The sequence below is a fragment of the Canis lupus genome, chromosome 2, assembly GCF_003254725.2.
Source record: "Canis lupus dingo isolate Sandy chromosome 2, ASM325472v2, whole genome shotgun sequence".
In the NCBI taxonomy this organism is placed as follows: domain Eukaryota; kingdom Metazoa; phylum Chordata; class Mammalia; order Carnivora; family Canidae; genus Canis; species Canis lupus.
In genome coordinates, this window is record NC_064244.1 from 65,071,166 (window position 1) to 65,093,452 (window position 22,287).

At 47.2% G+C, this 22,287-nt stretch overlaps 1 protein-coding gene across 1 annotated transcript in view; it reads left to right on the forward strand.

Annotated features, from left to right (window-relative positions):
* The window catches only part of N4BP1 (NEDD4 binding protein 1), a 49,223-nt gene extending 31,693 nt beyond the window's left edge, over window positions 1-17,530 (forward strand). The window contains exons 3-7 of the mRNA XM_025446902.3: window positions 4,700-4,830; window positions 6,298-6,394; window positions 8,790-8,897; window positions 10,700-10,807; window positions 12,875-17,530. Of these exons, the coding sequence (XP_025302687.3) occupies window positions 4,700-4,830; window positions 6,298-6,394; window positions 8,790-8,897; window positions 10,700-10,807; window positions 12,875-13,232 (802 nt within the window). The 3' untranslated portion in view covers window positions 13,233-17,530. The remainder of the gene's footprint in view (window positions 1-4,699; window positions 4,831-6,297; window positions 6,395-8,789; window positions 8,898-10,699; window positions 10,808-12,874) is intronic.
* Window positions 17,531-22,287: the final 4,757 nt, after the last annotated feature.

Here is a 22,287-nt window from a genome sequence, read left to right on the forward strand (position 1 = left end):
TGACAGGCTGTTTTGCATATCTAGTCCCTCCTACTTTGCCCATAGTACCTCTCTCCCATCATTGTGATACCCCAAAATACTCCCACATATTTTCTAACACCCTTAGGTGCAGTGCCATCTCTTGAAAACCACTGAATTAGTGCACTAAGGGAAATCACGAGCAGACTTTCATTACCTTTTCTTTAAAAAAAAAAAACTGATTATTTGGGGAAGATTCTAATTTTCTTTGAATTCACAGATGTCTCAGTTTAAAAGCAACATTTATTTATAAGGATGTATTATCCAAAAAAGACAGACTTATACTTAATTTGGTAAAGATTGATCTGAAAATATCAGAAACTAAAATGAACTCTTATTCTGAGGGAAAACTTAATAGGTACACAGTTTTATTTTGGAGTGATGGAAATATTTTGGAACAAGATCTAAGTGGTGATTGTACAATATTGTAAATGTACTAAATGCCACTGAATTGTTTACTTTAAAATGATTATGTTATGTGAATTTCAACTCCATTTTTTCTGAAAGTTGGGGAAAAATTAACCCTTATTTGAAATCAATTGCTCTGATAGTAAATGTGAATTATAGATTGTACATTCCATGAAGGAAGTGATTTGTGTGTTGTGTCCTGTTCACTGAAATCCCCCCAAGGTCCACAGTGCTGGCATATGGTCGGCACTCAATAACATTTTGATAAATGATGAACTGAAGACTTAAATATTCGGATTTCTTAAATGACTTTTCACCACTATTTTATAACCTGCTATTCCAAAAATCAATTTAGGTTAAATTTTAACAGACATTTTTCGACAAATATTTGGAATCTTAAAGCTCAGTTTCCTGTTACGTTTCAGGTACTTTTATCTTTTAAAACGTAATCTTCACACTAATTTTGTGAGCTAAAAATGATCTATACTTTTATATAACATGAAATGGCTTAACAATCTTGTCCCAGATTACACAGATAGATGTGGGCCCTTAGGCTCCCAGAACCATCTTACATCCTGCCTTCTCCCATAGAAGGTGAGGTTGGAATTTTGGCCTTGGCAACATAAAATACTTAAGGTCTTGAGTTGCTTAAGCACTGCTGAGTAAACCTCATTTATTTGACCCACCTAGTTGGGGACATCGTTTAAAAAGGAAATTTGGACCCTTAAACAATAGGATTTGTTGGTTTGATCCTTACTCTGGAGCAGCTCAGACCTACCCATCCCTAGGTTTCTGCAAGTCTTCTATTATGTTAGCTATCCAGCGTGCTGTCTGCAATTCATACACACTGTGAGAAATTCCAAAATAACCAATTTCATGCTGCTAATTTTGTGTATCTCTACTTGGTTTTTCCCCTTGTCACCATGAATGAGTCAAATGATGAGTAAATGGAAATTGTTTGCGGTGCACAGCTAGACATCACAGTGGTAGCTAGATAACGCTCAGACTCGGTCACTCCGAAACTTCAGCAGTAGGACACCTGACTTATCTGGGTAGATAATTTTCCGTGAAGATGAGGTTTGCCCCTTCACTTGCCAGCGCTATGTATTTTAACCATTTTTTTTCATGTTAGTTTTCTATATCAAGGTCTCATGGCTATTTTTATTAAGTGGAACTATAGAAGGAAATTACTGTTTCCTGGATAACTCCTAAAGAGTTTTTTTCACTGTTTCCCCACACTGCCCGGTCTGGTTCCATTACTGCCTGTGAGTTTTTATTAAGTATCTGTTGCTCATCTCCTCTCTGCTTGGGACACTCTTCCTTCCAGTTTACTGCCTGCTGTAATATGGAAAACAACCAGATGATGTAACTTGTTTCCAACTATATGGAACAGGAGCTTAAATCTCCCTTGAGAGCCTGCACACACCTGGCCTTTTAGGCCTAATATGTGTTCATTCTGCATTTGGAGCTGAAAGCCCCAGAGCTTTGGCCTTCTCAGAAGTAGAGGAGGAGTTAAGGTACATAAACCCTTTGTCTCTGAGTCTAAATAGACAGTTGGTTTGAGTCTCCCTGTCAGCGAGCTCCTCTGGCTTGACCGCAGGGAGGCAAGGAGGCACATTTCTGCCTAACCAAGATGTGAAGGATTTGAAGTGGGAAATAGCAGGACCTTGTATTATTCGGAGGACTTAATTTGACTCCATTTGATTTTCTTGTGTAGGAATCTGTGTGTTTTCCACTGGAATTTTGAATTGCTGTTTTTATTCCTAAGAAACGGCTCTCAGGATTTTTCAGGGTATCCAAAGTGATTTGATCTTATCACTGAGAATAATGCTTGTGGAAATTAGTAGAGAGCTAATGTTTCTAGAAACACCATTTCTTCCCCTTCTAAGCTTGAGTGCGTTGCAGGGCAGCAAGATTGGCTTCTACTTGCATTTCCCTTTGTTTTCCTTTGTGACCCACGGGGACAGAGCTAGGTTCTGTCCACTTTCTACTGTTGTAATCAAAAGAAGCTTTAGAGGGACAGAAAAAGTTAGTACACGTTTATATCTGTCTGATGAATAAGCCAAACTTCACAAGCGTTTTTAATGCAATTTTCTTGAGGATTGTTCTTTTCAGGATTTAACTAGCATACATGTCCCTTGACTTTTCTAATGACGAGTAGCCTGTTGTATTTTGGATTTTTATGTTCAGGCTGTGTTGATATGAACTCTGGATGTGTTCTCACTTTTAAGCAATTACAATGATTTTTAAAGATTTTTTTTTTTTATTTTTATTTTTTTTTTTTTTACGATGAGGCCTAAGAAAACTACCTCCAGCCTTTCTCCAGTAACAGACGTCCTGTTGCTACATTCTTGCCATATTTTGAATGTTTTTAGATAAACATACCACTACTGAGTTACCTCATCAAGAATGGATTTTCTAGCATATGTTTTTTGGGGCAAAGCTGTGCAGTCTCTTGTTTGTGGCTCACTGAGGAGAGAGTAGGCTTTAGTCTCTTAAAGGAGGAGTTCCTGAGCTACTCTTCTGAGTGTTAGAAGTTTAGTGCATGTCCAGCTCATTCCTCCTCCATGAAAATATAGATTTAGGTGGAGCCAGTCCCATTGTAGGGTGCTAGAAAGGACACTGGTCCAGAAGTACGGAAGCCTGAGTAATTCCAGTGCACCCACCCTGTGATTGCAGCACTCCTGGGAAAGTCGCTCTGCCTCTCGGGGCTTTCATTTTTTTTTAGCTAACAGGAATCTAACTGTTCTGTCTCCTCCTAAATTCTGTCATTCTGGGGCACAGTACAGGATAGCAAAACAGGAAAAAGGAGGGATGATTGAAGGCCTGTTTCTAGGGATGGCTTCATAGAAGAGGGTCTGGAATTGAGTCCCAAAGGCACTGGAAGAAGGTATAAGAGAAGGTCTACAAAGCAGTGAAACGAAAGCCCACTGCCCAGGAAGAGGGAGGTGGTAAGCCCACCCAGACAGAAATGAGTGTGGCTGGATCCCTCCTGACTAGTCAGATGTGGAGGGGAACTTGAAGCACTGCCCTGGGTTTGTCCAGAGGGATAGTGCCATTGAAGACTCTGAGCAGGATCAGAGGCATCAGGGCTGCGTTTTGGGGTCTAACTGGGGTTTGAGGACGGATTGGGTTTAGTGGGGCTGACTTGAGACACGTGCAGGAGCTGGTGGGACTTTTAAGTGAAGAAATTCTCCACCAAGTGGTTTTGATGTGGAGACACTAGACATAAAGAGAAGACAGGACTGAAGGTGCAGGATTTCCTGTCACTGGAGTATAAGTGACTGTGGAAATAGTGAAGATAGATTATGCTCATTTTATAAACTGTAGCTTTATAGTTTGGGGTTTTGATTCTTTTTCTCTCTAATATCCATTAGGTAAATGGATTACTGCCTACAAAATTTCAAACTTTGAAAACCAGCTTTTTAAAAAAATCTCCATTTTTATTAACTGCTAGAGAATACAATTTAAAGATTTTTTTGTTTGTTTCTTTTGAAATTTGTTACCACATTTTTGGGTGGGACCAGTTTGTAATCCACTGTATCAGGGGTTGCGAACTGTGGGCCAAATCTGGCCACCACCTGTTTTTGTAAATAAAGAAACACAGCCACCCTCATTCATTTCCAGTTGGTGGACTTGAGTGATGCAGCAGAGACCAGATGGCCTGCAAGGGCCCTCTCCAGAAAATCGTATCCTGACTTACATTCTATACTGTCCCTGTTAGTTTCATTGTAATCATGCCCTCAACTTCCTTATCTCCCTAGAAGCGGTAAACTGAGTAGGTTTCACAGTTGCCTAGAAAGTGTATGGAACCTTGGAGCCAGAGGCATCTGTAGCCTTTAGAAGTTGTGAGTCCCGTATCATGGAAGAGTCATCATGTCTACTTCTGCTTCAGCAACAAGTTTCTTAATAAAATGTATAAAATATTCTTAGAGGCCAATGACCAGGCCAGGACTCTTTGGAATGGGCTCTCTAAAAAAAAAACAAAATAAAAAATGTAATAAACAAGTATTATCATGAAGCTAAAACTGCCTTCTATACCAATAGCACATTCAATTAAATTAGCAAAATACAAGAAAAATCATAAAGCTGTTAATCACATGTCATGCAAAGGATTCCATCTGGCTTTGCAAAGTCATAAACTATGCAGCTTGATGCCAAAGAGTGTAAAAGTATTTGCAATTGTTTTTGTTGTATGTGGAGTTTACCATTTCACTTTTTCATGGTGAAACTTAACATACTTTAAGCTGAAATAAATTTTGTTTTCTTATAGCCATGGTCTGAAAAAGTTCTTTTCTTGTCGTGGAATTGCAATTGCAGTTGAATATTTTTGGAAGCTTGGCAACAGAAATATCACTGTATTTGTCCCACAGTGGAGAACAAGGCGTGATCCTAATGTCACAGGTGAGGCAAAAACTGATCCTTCCAAATTTCTCCCTTTCTAGATGTTAATGAGTTGGCTTATAATTGCAACACATTCTTCTTAGAGTCACAGCTTTAAAAGTAAAATGGTACTCTGTTGGTCCCAGTAGAACAATAGTGCGTTAAAGCCTAAGAAGTACTTGGGGGAAGGATGGAAAGTTAACATAGTTGTTTATATGGAAAGTTATGTTAGAGTTCATTATACATCACAAAAATTTTCCTGACTTTCTAAAAAGTAGGTTAAATTTGTCTTTGTTAGTCTGGGCTTTTGCCTCATTAAATAGTCCTTTCTAAAATGGTCACTTGATAAATTTGGGAACTCCCATATACAGTGTTTTTTGAACAGTGTGTTTAATAGCTTAATATGAGTTATGTCTTTTAATCGTGTGGTGGTACTCCATGGTTGATTGCAGGCCACACACGAGAGCTTTGAACTTGGTGAATCGTGCAGTATTCCAGAGAAACCTTAGGTTGTTTCTCAGGTCACAGAAGAGTGGTGAGACTATGTCAGGCAGCTTAACATGGCAGTGAGCCTAGACACAAAAGGTAGATTAGGAGGAGGAAGGGTGAATACAGAGCTCACCCAGCATTTAAACAGGAAGTGAAACTTAGTCACTGTTGAGGTGGAAATGGTAAGACCACACATTTCTCAAGTATCCCAACTTCCCTCATTTTGGGGAGCAGATCAGTCTTAACTGAGGGTGCTTGAGGACTGAGGCAGAGCCACTAATTTTTGCAGTAGGATCCATGAGAGGGTCTTGTGAGCCCTCCTGTGCTCTGCATGTCTAGGACAATAAAACTGTTTCAGTCTAAGCCAACAGTGAGTACCATTGCTGGGGTGCGGGTGAGGGCCACCACACCCTGAGCTTTTAGCTGCTTTTTGCCCATTGACTGGTTTTCTACAGTTTGGCTTTGGCCCTCATTTCTTTGTCATGACCCACTCCCATGAAAATCAGCAAAGCTTCCTGCACATGACAGAGAGGTTGAATTCAGTGCCAGCCAGAGGGATATTTTGACAGACTCTTGGGGTGGGACAGAGCCTCTTGTCCCTGCACTCCCTCTGCTTCCGGTCCTGTTTCCTGTCCCATCCCCACCTTCTCTCTGGGACTTGTGTCTTCAGTCCCTGTCCTGCTGCTTGTGATGTTGCTGTGAAAAAGCTATTGATGGTAGGGTTCATTAAATACAGGTTTATGGTTTACTCTTAATTTAAGGAACAGATGAGTTTAAAAAACAGCTAAGGTCAATTTTTACATTCTTTTTGCCTTAGTGTGTGTTGCTTAATTTTTTTTTTTCCTTCCTAGTGTGTTAGTAAAAGTGAGTCTTTTTGAGTTAGGAAGGAAAAGGTTTTCATAACTCTCCAAGTGAAACATTTGGGGATACTTTCATTTATTTAAACATCTGGGAAGATAGCCTTTTTCTGAATGTGTATTCAACTTATTCTGTAAACAGAACAGCACTTCTTAACCCAGCTACAGGAGCTCGGAATATTATCTTTAACTCCTGCCCGGATGGTCTTTGGAGAAAGAATTGCTTCTCATGACGACAGGTATGACAGGCTGTTTTCTTTCCTGAAGTGGTGGGGAGCGGGGTGGTGAGGAGCCTACCGCCTGCTCCACTGGCCAGTTCGTGATGCTCCTGGACCCACATGCATAAAGGACTTAATAGATCAAGGGGTTTGAGAATTTTAATATTTATGGACATTAAGGTTATATACTCAGTGAGTTACTTTTATTTTTTTAATTTTTTTTTTCTGGGTTTAAGAACATTACCTAAAGTCTGTTAGAATGTTTGTTTGTTATTTTTTTCTTAAATAAAACATGATCGAGAATCCATAAGTAAAAGCGGACATTGAGTTCTCTTTTTTGATGCATACTAAAAGTGATGTTTGAGTAAAGTTTGTCTTGTCTGAGTGTGGCAGCCTCACGGATGCTTTTCAAACATTATCTATCTTCTCTAGGTTGATTTTGGCCAGACTTAGTTTGTCATTGTCATACCTAAGCCCTCAGTATTTCTTCCATGTAATGAAAGATGGTGTCAGCTGACCCAAAGCATGATCAGAGAAAGCTGCATTTCTGAGGTTGGAGTGTCACTCAGAAAGCAAGTGTTAGTGCATTGGAGACAATAAGCTTTAATCTGCACCTTTTACATTTTCTTCTAAAAGCTTTGCTGAGCACGAAGTGCAGTGCCCAGAACTAGACCCGGAACACGCATGATTCAGATACAGTTTCTACTGATCTAAAGAAGAAGGCACACAAATAAATAATAGAGGAGAGTGTTGTGGTGGTTGAATGAGAGAAGGTCCCAAATGTGACCATTGACACGACAGCCAATTTTTCAAACCCACTTCGGAGTGAAGTCAGTAGTAGTGTAGTAGCCTCTTGGTGTTTCTTCTACATTGCCCCCCTTTATGGTATTCTGGCCTGAAACACTTAGAATGCCCCGGTGGTTTTGCCTCAGTATTCCACCAAAATGGTCCCCCCCACATTGAAGACCGTGTTTGGCTTGTGATAGTCAAATGGGTTAAAGGTGAAAAGGGGCTGAGTGGGGATGGGAGGGGGGAGCATGACTTGGGATGACAGCAGATGTTCATTCAGCAAAAGGTCCAGAGGGCTTTCTCCATTGACAGCCCTTTGCCCTTTTCCAGGCTGGGATGAGAGACCAAGTCAGATAGAATCAGAAGTGACAGGAAAGATAGTGTGAGCAAAAGTGGAAGGAGAACAGCGTTGGGGTGAGGCAGGGTTGAGGAAGTTCTAGGAGACCATGTCCGGCTCCAGCTCCATGATGCTGGGCTCAGACCCTTTCATGCTTGGGTAGAGGGGCAGCTGGGCTGTTGGGCTCACGAGGAACCTTCAGATCGCTAACACCATAGCTGTACACCTGCAGAATTTGAAGGCCTGTGCAGGTATACAGACTAAAGTTTGTGCTTAATTTATATGACTCTGAGTTTTTAGTGAACATGGATCTATGTCTTGATTCATAGTACTTGCACTCAGAAGCATTACTATTTTTGTTACTACCTCTGGGCAAACATCACCCATTTACAATTCATGCCAGCTAGAAATAGTTTATAAAATATTCATTAATAAATTCAAAATGTTAATTCATACTTTCCAAGGTGTCCTAAAACCTCTGAAACTAATGGCTTTTTAGTTCCTTTTAAGTATTCACTATCACTAATAAAAGTAGTTGTTTTGTAGCTTTGATTCTACTAGGGATCTCTTAATGTACTGTTTCATTGTCTTGTCTCCATTGCCTTAGCCAAATGCGGTCACCTTAAGGGATAAAACTCAACATTATCCTCACAAACCTCTCATTAAGAGGGTTTGAGCATGAATAATCTCCAGCAAGGAAATAGAATTCTCAATATTGAGTTCTTACCCTTTCTTATCACCAGTGCAGCTTCTCATAAATGGCATTTGAGTGAATCTATAACTTGGGCTAAACAGAATGACAGTTGCAGACATCTCAAGTCTGAGAAGTATAGGTGTTTTGTTCTGTTTTGTTTAAGAAATGCAAGGCTGACTCTAGAAGCAGCTAATTGAGAACCGGAGGACTATAGCTTAGCAACCAAAACTTGAATAGTGATTTCACAGGCTTGTCAACATGAATTTATTCTTGACTTTAGTCCTCATGCATTATCTGATGACGATCTATTGATGATGCAGCTTTTTTAGAAAAATGTATAGATCATGGTTGAGATCATTTAAAAAAATAGTACTATGTGAAAACCAAATCTTCATTTATAATCACACTAATTTTAAAGGTATTCAGTATTTCAGATTGATCTTCAGCTAACAAGGGCTTAACTTTTCTACCTCCTAGCCATAGTTAAATTCTTTAGTGATTTTCCTATGAAGAGAAATCCTTCTGTTTTCTTATAACATAGCTTCTGTAAGCCAGGAATGCCTGCTTGCCCATTTTAACCTCTTCTATTACTATAGGTTTCTACTACACTTAGCGGACAAAACTGGTGGCATAATTGTAACAAATGATAACTTCAGAGAATTTGTGACTGAGTCACTGTCTTGGAGAGAAATTATTACAAAAAGGTAATATTTTCTTGTCTTTGGTTAAGTGTTTTTTGTTGTTTATCGTTTGGTTTTGTGTCCACCTTGGCCCTGCAGAAAGCAGTACAGGGAGCCAAAGTATCATAAGACTGTGCTCCCCATCCGAGACTATGGCTGGCCCCTCTAGGTAAATGGGGGTCCCAGTACAAAGCTGCCAAAGCAATGGGTGATATATGAGCATGCTGTGGTGGCTGCAGGGTGTCTTCCAAGAGATCAGTATTCCCTGACAGGAGGCAAGAGGCACAGGTTTATGGCTTGATTAACTCTTGTTAATAGTGCACTGGAGCAGAAATGGCCTCCTTACTTGGCCAACTTGAGTTGCCAAGGGAGACTTTGGCAACTCAATGGGCATCCCTACTAGATTCAACCATGAAATATGAAGGTTGGGTTTAATGACAGCTGTGATTCCAGTAAGAGGATGGGATCAAAATCAACTTGCTGATGGAGTTTTTACTTCTTGGGAGTGGGAAGAGTCTGTGTGCTTTTTAATCTGTGATGCTTTTCTTGAGCATTTACCATCATAGTTTAGTTACATATATTGAAAAACATGTTTGAATATCTTCCAAAATAAAGTCAGGAGTTAAGCATTCACAGATGTGTTTTATTTGTGATGATACTCTGAATGTGTCCACGTGCCTTAAGATCAGTGAACACTGGCTTCCAGGACTTCTTTTAACAAGCATCATCTGATCAAGTTACCTAAAAGTTACCTATTCTGTGATGGTGCCAGAGATGAGTCCCGTATACCATAAATCTAAAAACATAAATCAGCATACCTCAAGCTGTGTGTAAGTAGTATATAATGGGTATAACTGGATATTTCCCTGTGTTGGGGTTTCACAGTTGCCCCTTGTCTGATATTTGTATTTGGCTAAATCATTAGAGGATTTTATAAAATAATTCTTCACTGTAAATGCCCAGGTGTGTACTGTATGCATTTTGACCCACATGCTGTTAAAAAGTTATTGGTAAACGCTGAACTGAGAATTGGTCTTTGACCTTCTGGGCACAATTACCAAGCCATTAATCTTCTAGGACATGTTTCTGTTGGATCTTTGCCCTGGATTCATTGTCAGTATTTATTATACAGTCATCTGTGTATGAAAGGTCTAAATGCAGTCAGGCTCATGTTCGTACACCAACTCATGGCTCTCAGAAGTCACAAAACAAGGCAGAAACTAAGGTCTGGACAACAAACATAAGCACTTGCTCTTTTTTTCTTTTTTACATCTTGCCTAGACTTGCTAAATCATAAATCATGCTGAACTGATCTCTGATTTTCTTTCCTCATAGATCGTATTGTTTTGTTGTTTTAAGAGGATATATCTTCAATGGTTTTGTCCGTAGACCCTATTCAAAAGTAAAACCTTTGTTGGACACCTGTTGTGTCCTTAATTGAATTAAGAGAAAAAGATGCTTTCTAAACCTAGATTAAAAATCTACAAGAAAAAGCATTTTCATAAGAGTTATAACTATATGTAAACATTGTATAATGGTATGGAATAAAATGCACATTGTAGGACATTTTCTTAAAAAAAGAAAAAACTCCAAGTCTCAAGAAACATGAGGGCCAGTTGATAAAAGTTTCATACATTACTAAATTTGTGTCCAAGAGAAATTCAGATGGTTTACCGCTTGTTTTTTTTCATTAGGCAGTTAAGCAGCCTTATAATTTTATAGGTGACTGTTGCTTTGGAATTAGGTGACCACTTTTACTTTCTTCTCAGTTCCCATAGCAATGAAAACTGTGTTTTCTCTAGCATTGTAATCATACTGTGTTGTAGATTGCTTCAGTATACCTTCGTTGGGGACATATTTATGGTTCCTGATGACCCTCTGGGAAGAAGTGGACCTCGATTAGAAGACTTTCTTCGGAAGGAAGTCTTCCTTAGGTATTTGCTTTTTCACATTATTTTGTATTTACAGACTTGCTTCAGTTCTTTGTGCTTAATGTAAGTGATGTCTCTGAAGGACTAAAGATGGCACTTTTAAAATTTTTATTAGCCTAGACTTATAGTGCTGGTGTAATATATTTGAAAGCTAATCAAGCACATACGCTAAAGACCAGATCTTCATTTGTGATCCTTTTGATTTTTTTTTAATATTTTTTTGTTTTTTTATTCATGAGAGACAGAGAGAGAGAGGCAGAGACACAGGCAGAGGGAGAAGCAGGCTCCCTGTAGGGAGCCCGATGTGGGACTCAATCCCAGGACCCTGGGATCACACCCTGGGCTGAAGACAGATGCTCAACCACTGAGCCACCCAGGCGTCCCTCCTTTTGGTTTTAATCCTAGAAAGCATGGGGGCCAGACTGTGTAGGTCTAAAAAGAGCAGATTTTACTGGTGGTCACTTAGGTTCATTATGTATGTGTGACTGTCCTTTTATATTCACTTTCCAAAATAATTTGCTTTTAATTTGTTATGCTCCTGTTAATTTACTTACTATTCAGGAACCACTAGCTGGGGAGCTTTCTATCTCCACTGAATGGAGATAATTTATATTCATCTGAAATTGATTTGATAGTTTAGTTTTTCTTTGTTGTAGTTTGGGTCTTTGGGGTTTTTTTTTGTTTTTAAAGATTTTATTTATTTATTTGAGAGAGAGAGAGAGAGCACAAGCAGGGGCAGGGGGGAAGGGAGAGAGAGAAGCAGACTCCCCGCTGAGCAGGGAGCCCGATATAGGGCTCCATCCCAGGACCCCGGGATCATGACCTGAGCTGAAGGCAGATGGTTCACCGACTGAGCCACCAAGCACCTCTTGTTTTGTTTTGTTTTGTTTTGTTTTTAAGATATATTGCTAGTGGTTGTTTTTGTTTTCAGAATTGTCAGGTAGTGGACATTGTTAACTAAAGTATTCTTTGTGCCCAGCTGGCAGACAGTATGACCCAGTGACACACAGCTGATCTTTTTTATTTATAACCGCATCCTTTGGGTTATATAATCCAAACCTTGGGTGTTCTAGGTTTGGATTTGAGGGTAGTTCATGCAGAGGTATCTTCTATAGAGGAGACCAATGCAATATCAGCTCCCTGGTCTTAGGAATCATTTCTCTTTTGAGCCTTTGGGTTTTATTACATTGATGAGGGCTTATTTCCCAAGGTTCTGCTTCTCTACCTACACCTAGAGAATGGCAGCCATTTTAACATCTGCTGGGTGTCATTGCATCTGCACTGGGCTTTTAAGACCTGGTGCCTATGTGCAAGCATCAAGGCCCATGGGTCAGACTTAACAGAAAGCTCTCTGGCTCCTTCCACACCTCAGCAGCCTGACAGCAGGGTCTGCCTGCCTGCACACCTCATCACTTTTTTACAGTGTGTTAACTAGTTGAGTAAGAAGTTAATAGTAACCCCTCACAGAGGGTCTAACTTTTGAAGTTAGTTGAGCTATTGAATTTGGGAAAAGTGTTCAGCCAGCCCCATTTCTCAGCTGCAAGTCCAAGTCACCTGGGATGCCTCTTAACAGGACAGATGCCTTCAACACACACACACACCCATGAATGTACAGGTTGTGGGTACCAACACCTCCCCCAGATTGGCAGGCGGCGTTGGGGACTACAGGAATTGGTAGTGGCTGTCTCTCCCCAAAGGAGTCCCTTTTTCTGAGCCCTTTCAGCTAGGGTTCCACACAGAGTTAGAGTCTCCGGAAGACTAACACCCTGTTTTCTGTGTCTCTTGAAAGCTCTCAGGTGAATCTGGCAAACCCATGCTGCAAGCCAACCCAGTTGGCTGGGCTCAATTCTCAATAGCTAGGGACCTGGGAGGGCAGGGTACTCATCACTGCCTGTTGTGACCAGTCTGGGGATGGTGTAGGTGTCATCCCTATGGACTGTGGATGTGGACTTCTCTGTGGGCAGCTGGCCTTTAGAAGCCGTGGAGCAGCACAACCTTGAGGTCAGCAGCAGGTCATGTGGATATGTTTCTCATTTATAACCCAACTCACCAGACACATTCTATTCACAGAAATATGCAGCCCCTCCTCAATGCCTTGCCAAATGTGGGCATGTTTGACCCCACCTTCAGAGTCCCTGGCGCCCAGGCAGCCAGCACCAGTCACCAGCCTCCAGCCCGGATTCAGGGCACCCCACCGAGCCACTGGCTTCCTCAGCAGCCCCGCTTCCCGGTTCTGCCAAACCTTCCCAGCATGCAGCAGAGTGTGCCCATGCCAGCACAGAGGTCTCCCGCGGAAACCAGCGAGCTGAGGGAGGCCCTCCTGAAGATCTTCCCTGACTCCGAGCAGAGACTGAAAATCGACCAGATACTGGTGGCCCATCCGTACATGAAAGACCTGAACGCACTGTCGGCCATGGTGTTGGACTGAAGGTCTCACTTGACCTAGTGTCTGCACGTGGCAGCGGGGAGCAACATAATGTGAAGAGACCGATTTCCCAGTGGAAATGCTGTTGTAGTGTATAGAAAAGAAAACAGATGTTTTGTGTATAAAAAAATCTGGGTTTTCAAAACCAGCTTTTTCTATATATAAATTATGCTGCTATTACAGATTTAACATTTTCTGTAAAAGGAAAGTACATTTTCTGCCTGTTCAGAACTGTTTAATAGCAGTTACTCTTGAGTGTATTTACATTTTTATGTTTTTTAAACTATTTTCCTTAAAGCTGAAAATATTGACAAATGGATATGATTAGCCTTTCTAAATAAAAAAAGAGTCGCTTTCTTAGGGAAAGCAAGACCTCTTAAAGTATATTTTCTTGAGATGACTATGTAACGTCCACTAACATGAAGTGTGCTCATCCCCCTACCCCCCAGCCTCCTCTGCCCTCACCCCTGGAATTAGAGTCATAGGAGTAGGTTTTACTCCTGTGGGTCTTTCTTTGGAGCCATTTGTGAGAATGGGCAGGTGGTGCCACTAGATGGCACCTGTGCCTAGCCATTGTTAACAACCAGGGCACAGTTAGACTCCCAGACTGTCTGGGTGAGAAGATACTCTAGCACTCACAAAGTCCCACCCTACCTCCCCTCCCACCCTGCAGAAGAGGGAACTGAGGCTCAGTGTGCTTGCATCGCACACGCCCAGGTCCACAGCTGCAGAGCAGCTGGGCAGGGACCAGACTCCTCGTCCAGTGCTCTGACATGCTCACCAGGCTGAGGCCTCACTGTACCTGGCTGACTCTAGGAGTCATGTCTTAGCCTCTGAAAATAATAGCAGGATGTGAGGACGTTCCATGAAGAGCCCCATTGTTACCGTAAATTTATGTCCATGAACCATGGGAGAAACCCATGTGAAGTTTGTGAGCTTTGCCAAAACGTGATTTTCTATGCTCAAGAATGACCCAAGCCAATAAATAGCATTAGTAGCTGCCGTGGGGGCCCAGAGCCCCTTATTTATTTTTCCTGTGTTTGTCTTTTTAGTATTCTCCTCACCGCCCTTCCAGTGAGTCTATCTCAGCATTGGTATCTTCATATTGTGTTTTTCGGTGTTGCTCAAAATTCTGTGTTAGTGAAGTTCTTTTCCTGGGTAATTATACTTAACATCTTTACTGTTCTCTGGACTTTCAAAGGGCTTTGTATTTTCTACCTGTTCTCTTCCCAGGCTGCTCGCGGTCAGTTTCGTGTCTGCCCTGTGGCTTGTGTCCCTCCTAACCCCAGAAACAGCTGCCGAGGACTCGGGGCCGATCTGTTCTTCATGGTGAAGGGACTTTGTCACCCACGAGCAGAGCTAGTGGCTCCCGAGGAGGCTCCCCCAGGTGTGTGTGTCCCCTGCCTCCCTCAGGGGATGAATCCAGAGTCCTCCGGGTGGCCAGATTTGTATATCAATCACATTTTCTCTCCAATGCCTTTAAGATGTCTCCTAACCAGGAGCTGGTTGTCCCCCGCCGCGTTGGGTCAGGTTGCCAGAGTCCCCTGCCCAGCAGTGCATGAGGAGGTAGGCGACTCCAGGTGGGCAGGAAGTGACTCAGTCCCACAGCCCCTGTGCCTCAGCTTCAGAACTGGTGGTTTGTAAAAGCGTGGCAGACGTGTGAGGGCTAGAGCTGTCTCACAGTGACTCTGATCTTCTGGGTTGAGGTTTGGTCGGACAGCGCTGCCAATCCAGTATTTCTCCTATTTGCAGAGAAGGACCCAGTGGTAAACCTCCCTGGCCCAGGCTTAGCCACACAGATCCTCCTGGAAGGGGACCGGGCCTCTAGGGATGCCCCATGGGGCTGGCTACGGCCAGGACTTCCAGGGTTTCCTAGGTTCTAGAAGTGACTAGACCCTTGACCTTTGGGTTATCTAAGCCTCTATATTCTTAGTATTGTTTCTGAAAGCTCTATTTGCCCCTTTCCTCTTTCTGGGGTACGAGAAGGAGGGATGCAGAAGGCTAAGTAGGTTAATTACTCCCCTTGATAAATTATAACACGTAAGTCACAGTTCTTTCTGAAGCCCAGCAGGTTTAGTTAACTTTAATATTTAGAAATTCAATTTTCAAACCTTTAAAAAAAAAAAAAGCCATTACTTGTTCTCGGCCTTCTCTTAATACTAGGCCCAGTGTTGATGCTACTCAAATGTTTCTTTGTGGTCTGCCCCCAGTGGTCGATTTCTGAACCACCGTGGTGGTGTTGGCAGCAAAGCTTCCTCGTTTGGCAACTCCTCAGGCATGTGTGTGTCATGGCTGTGCATCCCATACTTCCTGGCATTCCTGGAAGTAGGTGGCAGGGCGGGGGACGCCACCTCACTCAGACGGCCGCCTGCCGCTCAGAGAGAAGCTGTCCAGGGCTAGAGAATTTCATAGATGGTGAATACAGGACAATTCCCAGGCCTGCCTTCCTCCCCAGGCCCCAGCTACCTCCTCTGGTAGAAAAACGCCTCGTTTGACCTTTTTGTCCAGTAGCCTGTGTTTGCAGCCTGGAGGCTGCAGGGTTGGAGACCGTGGGAAGGCCCCTGAGCCATCCCGGATGACGGGTAGGCTCAGCTGTGGCTTGGCAGAGTCGCCCTGGACTCAGGCCTCTGAGAGGAGGATTGGGGTCCCACTTCCTTAGGTTTGTTGTGGCACTAGTGGAATATGATTGACGGAGAAAGCCATGCTCCCCCATCATGGGAAGCGCCCCAGGCCCTGGGCCCCCTGAGCTTCCAGCCTGCCGCCCTGGGCACCTCCGAGATGTGGCCTCCCCTGTGCAGCTCTCCACCAGCACTGCCGTGTCCTCCCTCGGCCTTCCTCCTGGGTCCCTCTCCTAGCCATGCTCGGTTCCGTCAGCTGCTTGACTCCTGCCATTTGTTTCTTCATGATCTACCTCCCCTTACTCCCCATTACTACAGTCCAGATCCTATACTGAGAGTCCCCGATTGCCCCAGGAATCCTTTCCATGCACTACTGCTCCCCCTCACCTTCCCACTCTTTACTTCCTGTTTTGCAAACTCCGTTTTCATCCCACCGCATGGAAATAGGAAAAATCTAGAAGTGACGTAATTGCTGAATTCAGAGGCCTTTTCTCAATCTTCAGTCTTCGAGGCCTTTTCTCAATCTTCAGTCTTCATGTCCACACTCAGCGACCAGAATATTTGTCACTGTGGCCTTCTTTTCCCCATTTTCTGAGATTTTCCTCCCAAATGTTCTTCATTCCTTTCTCTTCTTTTACCAGAAGGCCACTCCTTGATACCCTTTTCTTGACAGATGGTTCTCAAATTTTGGACCAGCCATGGAACTTGTGGTGGGAAAGGCAGCTCTTACTAAAAATTGCAGATCACAGCTCTGGGGGCTGTGCCCTTGGAGTAAAGTGTGGAAACTGGGGAGATTTCAGCAGGCTCCCTGGGTGTTTCCCAGCAGGCTGTCCAGGGACCAGGTTGTGAGAAACTGCACTCGCCCTTAGGGCTCACTAACTCCAGCTTTCCTCCACCCTGACTTCCCTGGGTTCACATGTCCCCTCTGGGCAATGACTTCTAGTCCCACCTGTAGGCCTGCCCCGAGGGAGCGAGTTTCCAGCTCAGCTGAAAGCCCCATCACATCCTCAGACACGGGCCCCAGGCCCTCGGCCGGCATCTGCACCTTGCTCTCCTTCCCCACCCCAGTCTGCCACAGGGTCCCCTTGGTCCACCCGTCATGCTCTCGTGGCCTCCTGACCAACCAGCCCACCTCTCCTCCCTCCCAGATTTATCTTCCAAAACACATTGCTGGTCACACCCTCATCCTGTTCAGTGATCTTCAGTGCCTCTCGGCCAGAGCACGCAGCTCAGCCCTCCCTGAGCGTAGTATCTGTGCTGTCCACCCTGTGGCCACAGGTGACTGCCCTTCCCCGGATGCTCACTGCAGCCCACATGCATTTCCTCGGTTACCTGTGGGCTCCTGCCTCTGTGTGCGCCTCTCTTCTCTGCCAGAGATGCCCTTTCTCCCAAATGGCTTCCCCCTCAAAGGCCCAGCCTGTGTCCTCTTTGTGCCCTTGCCCGTGCTTCTGGCCAGATGCAACACCATGGCACTCTGTGACCTACAGCACTCGTGTCTTGCTTTTGGCACTCGCCGCCCTGGCCGGTGTCACTGCCGCTGATTGTGTACTGTGTCACCTCCCTTTCTAGACTGTGAGCTCCTCGCGGGCAGGGACCGTCTGTGTTCACTCTTTGTATTTCCCATGGCACCTAGCACAGTGCCTTGCACTTAATAGGTGCTCAATAAACGTCTGCTCAACTGAACTGGACGACGGTGCCTTCTTGACTGCGGTATCTGGCAGCTGATAAGACTTTGAGAAATCACACTGTGTGCATTTGCACCAGGGAACCCACTACTCCGCTGCGGTGGGAGTCTAGGCTGCAGGCGCAGTGTCTGCCTGGCTCTTCCCTTCTCGTCAAGGCTCCCAACACACCGTGCGGCCCTGAGGTGGGCCCGGGACAGGCTGAGCCAAGCTGTGGGCACCGGGGCAGATACCTGGCCCGAGCTGGGCTGACCAGGGGCACCCTTAGGCTCTTTCTCCCTGGTGGTGGGACTGAGGAACGTCATGCCCAGGTCTCCTGAAGGCCATTTTCCTGCCCTGGGGGAAGCTGTCTGGTAGAGAAGCAGGAGCAGGACAGCGGGGTTCCTGGGCAGGAGCACAGGTCCCGTGGCACCCACGCCCTTCCTCGGATGTCGAGAACGCGCTTCCCTTTGTGAAGTTAGCTCAAGTTGGCTTTACAAGCCTTGAAATCAAGAGTCCTGAGTGAAGCAGGTATAACTGCGCGTAGACTCAGCAGATTGAGTGGGAGGGGCTCAGCATGGCTTTAGACCGACCCCGACGACTGGGATGCAGTCAGGGCTCAGGAGCGTTCACCCCCATCAGAAAACCGTCAGAGGCTGACCAGTGTCTGCTGAAACTCTCCCTCCGGCCTCAAGGAGCCCTCCGCCCCTACCTTCACGCAAGCTGTTTCCTGCTGCTGCTTATCCTCCTCGGTGTCCCATTTCCTCTTGAGGCTGCCTGAAAAATCCCCCAATGTGAATTCTTTTTTTTTTTTTTTTTTTTTATTTATTTGACAGCACAAGCAGGGGGAGCGGCAGAGGGAGAGGGAGAAGCCGGCTGCCCGCTGAGCAGGGAGCCCCGTGCAGGGTTTGATCCCAGGCCTGGGCCCCGGAGGTCACCACCTGAGCCACCCAAGTGCCCCCTGCTGTGATTTTCTTTGTTCGGTTCCCCAGCTGGCCAGACACCAGGCCTGTCTGTCCAGAGTCAGGCCTTCGTACCCTTCCACGTCCTCATCTGTGAACAGGCGTAATGGAATACACGCCCTGCCCCAGGGGCGTCGTGCGGAATAGGGGTGCTCATACCCAGCGCCTCACACCGGGCCCCACTCAGTGACCTTCTGAGCCATCGCCGTGGCTCTGACCAGCAGCCCCTCGACACCCCCCTGTTCACAGCCTTGCAGGTGCTCCACGTCTCCTAACCAAAGGTCCGAGGGCTCATCCTCTGGACTCCAGATGCTCTCCTGTCCCTTCCGCTCACCGGGAGTGTGGGCCAGACCTGGAGCCTCCACAGGGCCCCCCGATGTCACCACCTGGGAAGCAGGCAGAGCCACTGTCTGGCCCCGAGCTGCGCGAGGACCCGACCCTGGCGCCGAGCGCTCGCCAAGCCTAATTCTGTCTCGTGACCCACACGACACTGAGGAGTCTGCGAGGAGCCGCCGCGCGGGGCCGCTGGCAGGTTTGCAGTTGTCCAGGCCGACGTGTCCAGGATTCGGCCAGAGGTGACGTGGCAGCCAGAATGGCGCCCAGCGGGCCCTGCCCCCACCCAGGGCGCCGAATTGAGAGCCCGTGACCCGGGTCAGGGTCGTCAGGCTGCTGCCCGGAGAAGCTGTGGGGGAAGCTGCGTCCTGTGCAGCGCGGCCCGTCCAGCGCTGTTCCTGCGGGACGCTCGGGGAACACAGCTCTAAAAAGGAAAAGCCGCCCCGCACGGCCTGGGGTGAGCCCCTGCCTCCATCACACCCACCTTCCATTTCACTTAGGGGGGTGCAGACCAGTAGGAGGAGCTTTGGTGATTTTTGAAAACTGAAAAAAAGCCTTTTCCGCAGCTCCAGTTCCAGCCCCCTGACACCTGTGGTTCCGGGGCGGTGGCCGTCATTGGCAAGCAGGGATTTGCCAGAAACAGGGCAGAGGCGGCCACAGCCAGTGGCACCTCCTGGACCGGCCCCTCCCACCGGCCTCCCAGCACCGACTACACCGCAGCTTTGGGGCCTCCCTTCCCACCCCCACCACGGCCCCAGGGAGCCCTGCTGGGCCTCACGGCCTGAAACCCAGTCTGGGGTCAGCCTGGGCGGGCCCTGCCCGTCCCCGTCCCCGTCCCCGTCCCGCTCCCAGAGAGGAGGAGGCCGCCCTGAAGAGAATGCGCCTGTCTGCCCGCCTGTCTGGCTCCAGCATCTGTCTAGGGTTTCATCCACCGAAACAGGCTGCAGGAAGCAGAGGCCTCCCTCGGCGGCGGCAGGGAGCTTCAGGCGCTGCCGGGCTCCGCGCCCGCCCCGACCTGAGGCTCCAGGGCTGCAGGTCCCTCTCCCCTCGCCAGCCCCCCGGGGCGGGCAGGGCACGTGCTTCCCCCCGTGTGTGGCTAAGGAGCCGAGGCCTAGCTGGAAGGGGGGAGGTGGGACGTGCTGCGGGAGGGGGGACAGCCGGGTGGCCTGGCCACGAGGGCTCGGGTCTTGCTCTGGTGCTTCCTGCCGTGTGACCTCGAGGTTACTGAGCCTCAGGTCTGTTTCCTCATCTGAGTGGAAGTGATGCTCCTGCCCTTGGAGCTCCTGGCTTGCAGCCCTGGCTGCACATCCAAGTTCTAAAACGCTTGTGGCCAGGCCACACCCCAGACCACCAAGATCAGACCCACGTGTGACCCCAGTGTACCCTCAGTCTGCAAACCAACACCCCGCCTGAGAGTTGTTGCAACCCAGCCTGGCCCCTGGGCGAGAGCTTATCTCTCCTGACACCCACTATCAGGAATGCACCTTGAGGGCCTGTCAGTGCCCCTCATGAGGCATATGGGTCCTGTAAGGCTCCTCCTCAAGGCCTCATCTTGCCTCTTGTGTTTCTCAAACTCAAGACACTGCAGAGGCAGGATGCCACAGGGAGCACAGAGCCAGAAGGGCCAAAGGAGCCCCTTCCAGCACCCCCCTGCTTGTAGGACTGGTTTCCCCCCACCCTCAGCCTAGCTGGGCATCACTTCCTGGTGGAAGCTGGCTCCCATCACAACCATCCCAGGGCAGTTTCTGAATGAGGGTGGAGGGAGGGATGCAACTGGCACCCTTGACACATGCAAGCTTCTTTCCGCCTTCATGCACACCCCCAAAGACCCCATCACCATCCAGCATAGCACAGATGAGGGGGCCAGGGAGTCCAAAGCGGTCAGCACACACCCTCAGGAAGGAAGAGGTTGTCCAGCCCAGGACAAGTCCTACTTCACAGTGGGTACAGAGGTCAGCTGGCTTGGGTTCCCACAACTGTCAGCCATTAGGTGAGGCAAGGCTCAACTCTAGATCTTAATCCACTATGTCCCTGGAAGAGTATTGTCTGACACCTGCAGGGGCATCCCCAGACTGGGGCATTGGTATGGAGGACCAGCCTGAACACCATGTGCCCAGGTTGGTCCCCCTGAAGTGGAAGTATTAGAGAGTGACTGCCGGGGTCACCTGGTTCCTTGGTCCCAAATCCCCAGGACTGGGAGGGCACCTGGGATAGCTGGCGGAAAGAGGCCCTCATCCACAACCGAGATGGCCTGGGCAGAGGGAGCGGGCTCCCTCAGACATTCCAGCACCCAGGCTGGAGTCCATCTGCTGCCCCAAGGCTTGTCTCAATCTAAACCACCCCATGGGGCTTTGCATCCCCATGTCACTGTGTCCATGACCACCATGAAAATCTGCATGATGAGGCCAGGACGTGTGCCTGCAAACCACCCCCAACAGGAAGGGACTTTTTTTTTAAAGATTTTATTTATTTATTCATGAGAGATACAGTGAGAGAGGCAGAGACATGGGCAGAGGGAGAAGCAGCCTCCATGCAGAGAATCTGATGCAGGACTCGATCCCAAGACCCCAGGATCACAACGTGAGCTGAAGGCAGATGCTCAACCACTGAGCCACCCAGGTGCCCCAGGAAGTGACTTTATGACACAAGCCCCAACACTGCTCCTTCTCTACCACCCCCTTTCCAGACTGGAGATCAGGTCCCATCTGTTTGGTCTTTCCCAGTGTCCTTCAGGGCACCCCCCAGTCCCAGCCAGAGCTTCTCACCATCCTATTTACTAGGACCAAACTTCTGGCAGCTTGTGGGTAGAGGTTATTCCACCTTGCACATGAGGAAACTGAGGCAGAGCCATTCTGTGACCTGCAGAGCCAAACCTCCACACTCGGTCCCTCCCCTGATGGCTCAGGAACCACAGCTGAGCATCCACCAGGTCATCAACCAGCTGTGTCAGTCTCTAGTCAGACCTGCCAAGTTCTGCACTTTTGGTGGGAGTAGGGCTGAGGGCTGGAGGGCCAGAGAGCAGAAGCATGAATGGGGAGACTGGTGCCAGCGGGGATGGGGGAGCTGGGGACGTGGAGGAGTGTCCCCATCAGAGCAAACAGCTCATGGGAGGGGAGGCCAAGCGGAGGAACTCCGGAGAAGGTCAGGGAGGAGAGTTTGGCTCGGTCCTAAAGGGTGCACTCTGCCTCCATTTCCGGAGGTGGGGGCCTGGGGCCAGCAAGACGTCTCTCTGCTCTTTGGAAAAGCTCTTCTGGAGCGTCCATCTGAGCCTTGTGGACAGCCCCGGCTCCAGCCCTCGCTGGCTCTCGGGCCAGGAGGGCAGCCTACGATTCCCACGGACCCAGCAACATCCCACGGAGGGTTGAGGGAGTGGCCGGGTGGGGACTGGGGACCTCCAGTGCCCGAGGGACCACCACTGCGCTCCCACGTGTCTGTCCTGGGAGGCCTGCCTGTCAGGGCTAAATCCTCCCAAGACCCCTGAACT